The sequence below is a fragment of the Triticum aestivum genome, chromosome 5A (genome assembly GCF_018294505.1).
Source record: "Triticum aestivum cultivar Chinese Spring chromosome 5A, IWGSC CS RefSeq v2.1, whole genome shotgun sequence".
Classification (NCBI taxonomy): Eukaryota; Viridiplantae; Streptophyta; class Magnoliopsida; order Poales; family Poaceae; genus Triticum; species Triticum aestivum.
The window spans coordinates 438,267,898-438,274,175 of record NC_057806.1 but is presented as its reverse complement, the minus strand read 5'-3'; the positions used below and the strand labels follow the sequence as shown (position 1 = coordinate 438,274,175).

The following is a 6,278-nucleotide window of genomic DNA, read 5'->3' as shown; positions in this document are numbered from 1 at the left end:
TACACAATTCTTTTCGAGTTCCTTTTTTTTTTCCTTTCATAATGGCATTTGCAAATCAATTGATAGTTTGAATCCTCACAAATAACTATGACTAATGCCGCACAAAAAAGGAACAAAACTAACTAAATTCAAAAGACGAGATATAGGAGCTTATGTTGCACATGCATATTCTGGTACAAATGACTTTTGCCTCACTAGCTCATGTAGATCATGAACAATTTTCAACACCGCGTCTGGGCGAGCCAGTTTCAGGGCATTTTGGGACATTATCTGGAGCTCGTCTGACCTGGGGCCAAACCAGTCCGCAACAATCTTTGCGATATGTTCTGGAGATTTTGAGAACTTCCCACAGCCATTTTCAACAACATAGGGAACATTGCCAGCTTCCTGTCATGCAAAATTATAAAAATATGAATAAATTGTGAAGAAAGATCAGTGCTCGTACAAAAGGCACTAGCTAAATTTCAGGGTGTTGCATGATACAGTTCTTCAAATGAGGAAAAACACCATCAGTGCATAAGAGAGACTCTAGACGAGTCATCATATGGCCCCAATCACCATAATAACTGCCAATATGGCGATTTTGGGCCAAAATGGCACTCTAGCAGAGTCGCTATATGGGTGTCGATCGGCATAATTTATGGAGCTCACTCCATAAACGACCTCGTAGCCTCCATATTTGGAGGCTGGAGAGGCCCGTTATGGAGCTCGTGAGCACCATACTCAACAACCAGCGTGGGAGGAAAATTTCAGCTTCTTCCTCGCACCACAGCCAGGTTTGAAGCAGCGCGCCGCCAGTACACGCACCGCCACGGCTGGGGCGACGTGACCGGTAACCACCCACCCATTAATGGCCTCCACCGCTCCCCCTGATTCCCTAGGCAGCCGTTCAAATAGCCACGTGGCTTCATCCCTGGCTATAAAACCCCGGCTGCGAGACATCCCCATCACCAAAGCCGTAGCCGCCTCCTCCCCTCCCATCTCCTCCACCGTCCAGAACAATAGCCGCACGCAAGAACGCAGCCTATTGGCTCAACTTGGCAGCGGAGCAGAACCTCCCGTCCCAAGCGCCGTGCACCGGTGCGATCTCTCCCCATGGCGCACTAGCCGCGGCAGCGGTGGATCTGCCGATCGCGGGGGATCCAGCGCTTCCCAAGGCAGCAGCCGCAAGGGATCGAGCCCCCTCATCCGGGCGAAGGAGGAGAAGGACGTCGTCTCCGTTGGCGCCCCCGTCCTGGTGAACAACACCATCCCCGTCGAGGCCCAGACGGAGCCGGTGCCTGAGCCCAAGGACACGATCGACATCGTGCTGCAGCTCTCCGCCCTCGAAACTCGCAACGAAGAGTGCATCCTCCGAGAGTACCGTCCCGCACTCAACAACGAGGAGGCAGCAGCTGCCGCTCGTGAGTCTGACCTCTACACCTACTTCGACGATCTCTCGGAGGAGGGCGGCGACTAGACGGCACCGGCCACCGACTAGTGTAGGTAGTACTATGTAGTTGTAAAACACATTTCAGTTTTCTAATCATATGTAAAGTGACGCATTTTGGTCACTGAATATAGTTGCTACCAAGTTATCATGTCGATACATGTGTTTGGTTACTAATTTGAGCTTAAGTTGCCCATACAAAATTGAAGAAAATGACAAAAAATAGGAACAAATAAAATAAAAGTATGGATGCCACATTATGACGACTGTGTTTGAGCACAACAGCCATGGCCTCCACACCCATCCGGAAAATATCACATGGAAACCAACATTCAAAGAAAACTTTGTGAAAACCATGTTTGGAAGTTCCAAAAAAATCTAAACAAAATTATGGGATTTTGTTATTTTCATACCTTACATCCCGTAGTGTGTTTGAACTTGGAATTTTCGCAAGGCAATAGAACATCACTCTCTTAAGTCTTAACATCCCGTATTTCTTTTAGATTATTTCAAAACTTCAAAATATCTTTTCCACGTGGTTTTCACCGGTTTCCACTGAATGTTGGTTTCCATGTGATATTCTCCCACATCCATATAGAGCGTGCTCCATATCCCATATGGCGACTATGCTAGAGTTACTCTAAGTATATTGCAACGTCCATTGCTATACTGAATTGTCGATATATAAGAGAAATAATTAATGATTTATTTCCATCTACATAACACCCCCCACCCCCGCCCCAGGCGGCAAGGTTCAGAAATTTGAGTGTCCAAAACATGATTTGACCAACAACTAATCCAATTATACGTAGGCTACTTTGCAAAAAGTTGTGAATTTGTAAAAATCAGTTTCATATGGTCATAATTTTGCAACCATTACCAAGATATTGTACACGAAATTTTGCTTCAGACAGCCTTACAACTTCTTAATGGAGGGAGTGATTCATAAAAGAAAGGTACAGAATAATCAAAACCAGTTTTGGAGCAAGCTATGGTCAGTGTAACTGCGTGCACCGCAGGCACAAAGTAAATGGATAATGCATGGTACAAACTACTACTCCCTCCATTCCTAAATATAAGTCCTTTTAGAGATTCCACTATAGAGACTACATTCGGAGTATAGGTTCACTCATTTTGCTCCGTATGTAGTCTATAGTGGAACCTTTAAAAGGACTTATATTTAGGAACTGAGGGAGTATATTGCAATAACAGGGGCACAAGTCCATTTTGGTTAAGGATACGTACAACAGAAATGGCATGTGATTTGCAGCTAAGCAAGAGTGGTGGAGTGCGATATATGATAGTATGGCACACCACTATTTTAGTGATTTTTCATTTACCACCACTACTACAGCATATTCAGCATAGATTCATGGAGAAAACCAAGGGATATACTGACTGTTCAACACACATGTCTCATACGAAACTACTGAACAACATTACAAGCCAGAGTGAAGAACTCCAAGCCAAAGAATAGAATCATGCAGACCCTACAACAAGTGGCAGAAGAAATTACCTGCCCAGCAATGTAACCATTTAGAATAATGGGGAGACCACGAATCATCGCCTCTGCAATAGTACCAGGTCCTGCCTGCAAATTGCCATAGATCATGTATTCTCAGATAACATCAATCATGCAAAAATATCATATCACATCACCAAGTGCATGATCTCAATTCTAATGTAGAGCATACCTTTGTGATGATACAGTCACAAGCACCCATGCATTCTTCCATCTTAGTAACAAAACCTTTCACCTAAGATTAGGAGGAAAAGAAACATTAAAGAAGTAACTTGGTGAGGGTAGAAAGAGTGGCCAAAATAACAGAAAATTTTAGTAGGAGAAACTGATAAGGTATTACTGTTGCAAATTTCATGCGTTTGGAAGCTAAAAAATAAGCTTTAAGGACGGACCTGAACAGGAATTTTCCAATTAATTGACTGCAACCTGTTGGTCAACTTCTTATTGCGTCCGCAAATTATAAGTATTTGACCCCTTGGTTCCCCAAGGCTTTCGTCATATAAAGCATTATCGAGAGCTCGAGCAGTGGCTTCAATAGGACCCATCCCTTCACCCCCGCCCATTAATAGAACCGCAGGCAGATATTCATCCATACCTAACTCCCTACGCAATTCATCCTATTAAACAAGACAAACATAGATATACCACTCAGTAACTTGTGCAGAAGGCAAAATATCCAGAAGCTAATGTAGTGCTATTGGTTGAAGAAATTGTTTACCTTTGGTGGAACAGGTTTAGCAAAAGATGGGCGCACAGGGAGGCCATAGACTTTAATTTGTGAAGGTTTCAGTCCAGCTTTTAGTGCTCTCTTTGTCACCTCAGCTGATGGACAGTAACATCTAGTCACAAGCTTGTGAAACCTAATGGAAAGCAGTAGCATAACTATTTCACTGTAAGATCAATTGCACGCTTATCTTAAAGGTAAGGAACCAAAAACTGGCACGGAATTATACGAACATTGAAACCAGCATACCATGTTGGGTGACAAGTGCTCAAGTCGGTGATAACAGTTGTGAACGGAATCTTATCCAATAACCCTCTGGATCGTAGAACTCGAAGGGGGACATGTTGCATTAAAGGATGTACACTGATAATCACATCTGGTTGGTACTTCATCAGACCTTTGGCAACCTCTCTGCAAGAAAAGATGGGTAAATTCTAGATTATATAATCTGCTATTGCAAAATAAGCACCCAGACCTGCAGCTGCAGTATAACACATCTTTAACAAGCAATCTCGTCTACATATATATCACTTCAATATTGATACATACAGTACCAAATAAATTATGTAAAATATGCAGTCATTGTGGCTAAGTTTGAAAATAGCTAGATTTCAGACATTCTCCAGCAGGATTTTGTGAATCCTGCATACCCCCTTATAGTACGTCTCATGATGACAGCATCACACCCAACCATAGAATTGAGGCCCTAGCACAAAATTGTCTACAAAACTGATGGTCATTATAGCTATTATTTCAATTATAAAATTCTCTTAGACTAGATCGGGCAAAATACAAGTCTTTTAAGCAAACTAAGATTATAATTTGGAAGCTCATTCAACGTGAAAAATTACAGTACTCACCTCGCTATGAATGTTGCTGTTGCAGCAAAATGTGGCTGGTGAATTACTCGTGGTGCGGTACCATAGTAAGTCATCTTCCACAAGGGTCCATGTTTCACCAAGAAACTATAGCTTCTGGGAAGTTGGTTGAAAGGCCATGGTGTATGTTCAGTCCACAAATCAGTGACAAATACCTGCAAAGAAAACCATTAACTACAAAACAGAAGTAAACAGAATAACAATACTAACAATCAATTGACATAAGGAAAACACAAACTAATCATTCATTCATCCTAATATCCAAGAACCAGACCAGTACGGATTGTTGAAGTGTATATGTGGATTGCCTAGCCCTTTCCATCAGTTCGGACTTTTGGTTGTGTTGGCTAGTGCATGAAGCTTAACATAGTATCGGAGCTAAGGTCTTGAGTTCAAGTCATGGCTTTCGCAATTTCTCTACTTTTTCCTATAAAAAACCGAGTTGGTGATGATGGTGTGCCTGCCATCTTGCAATATAGACCGTCCGATCTATATCTGACGGACAGAAAGCAAACTATGGCAATTTTGCAAAAAGATACCCGCACCTCTCTCCACATTTGCAGATAAGGCCTTCCCTCGTTCATTCTTATCTCCCACAACCTTATTGTTGAGCAATTAAAAAAGGAAGCCTCTGGAACAATCTGGCATGGTGGCCGCTGCCGGCGTCGTCCATCCCCATGCCTCCGCTCAGTCCAACCACCAATCACCACCACCCCCCACTCCTCCTCACCTTATCTCTCCTCTTTCTCGAGATATCATTAGTTTTTACACATGGATTACTCCCGCATGGGTCAATCACAACAGGTGTTTTGTGAAAAAATGCATCTTGATGTTCCGTGCAATGCACGGGCATCTTGCTAGTTTATACAAAAAAAATGCTGCTGCCCCCCCTTTGGCCATGTATAGGCCTCTTGAGCCATACCTCTGAGTCTATCCACATGTTGACTTCCCGCCTCACACGTGAGAGGGGGTGTTGAAGTGTATATGTGGATTGCCTAGCCCTTTCCATCAGTTCGGACTTTTGGTTGCATTGGCTAGTGCACGAAGCTTAACATGGATGGCAATCATCACAAGTGAAGACATGATAAATCCCCTGCTCTGCTACATCGGATACACATAACCGAAAAGGATGCTAAATCATGGGCACAGCTTTTTGGTTCTCATGTCCAGATGAGCCTGATATCTGAGCCGACCAATCAACAATGTTGATCTGTGCCAAAAGCAATTTCTGGGGTAATATGTGCACAAAACAAAGTATGAACTGCAAGTGTAAGAGGTGCTCGTGAACAGGAGGAACTAATTTGAATCGCACCGTTTTTTCCGCAATGGATGGATGCGGCGACGTGGATCTGGTGTACCAATGGTACAAGGATGGAATACATTATATGGCATCAATATCTCTAGCAGAGCCGCTATAATCTCGGCCTGCAAAATCAATTTTGCGGGCACTTTTTGCCCGGCGCAGAACAGATACCGCAAATCGACTTGCAAATTTATAAACTTAAGATAAACATGTTCCCGCTACATTTTAGATAGTCCGGACCTCGCCGGAGTTCACACACAAACAAACGAACAAACTATACATCCTAGATGGAGTGGCTCACGGCTTCACGGTGGAGGGCGGCGGCGGCTCACCGCTTCACGCCGAGGTGGTACTCGTAGGCGGATTTGTAGATGGCGTAGGCGAGCTCGTACTCCCTGTGTGCCGCCTCAAAGCGTGCGTGG

The 6,278-nt window shown here is 43.6% G+C and overlaps 1 protein-coding gene across 1 annotated transcript in view; it reads right to left on the bottom strand.

The window, feature by feature from the left end:
* LOC542965 (probable monogalactosyldiacylglycerol synthase 1, chloroplastic) overlaps positions 1-6,278 on the bottom strand; it is an 8,473-nt gene continuing 2,195 nt past the window's right edge. Inside the window, exons 2-8 of the mRNA XM_044525520.1 lie at positions 4,536-4,708; positions 3,925-4,086; positions 3,670-3,811; positions 3,344-3,568; positions 3,124-3,186; positions 2,946-3,020; positions 1-387 (exon numbers count right to left, since the gene is read on the bottom strand). Of these exons, the coding sequence (XP_044381455.1) occupies positions 151-387; positions 2,946-3,020; positions 3,124-3,186; positions 3,344-3,568; positions 3,670-3,811; positions 3,925-4,086; positions 4,536-4,708 (1,077 nt within the window). The 3' untranslated portion in view covers positions 1-150. The remainder of the gene's footprint in view (positions 388-2,945; positions 3,021-3,123; positions 3,187-3,343; positions 3,569-3,669; positions 3,812-3,924; positions 4,087-4,535; positions 4,709-6,278) is intronic.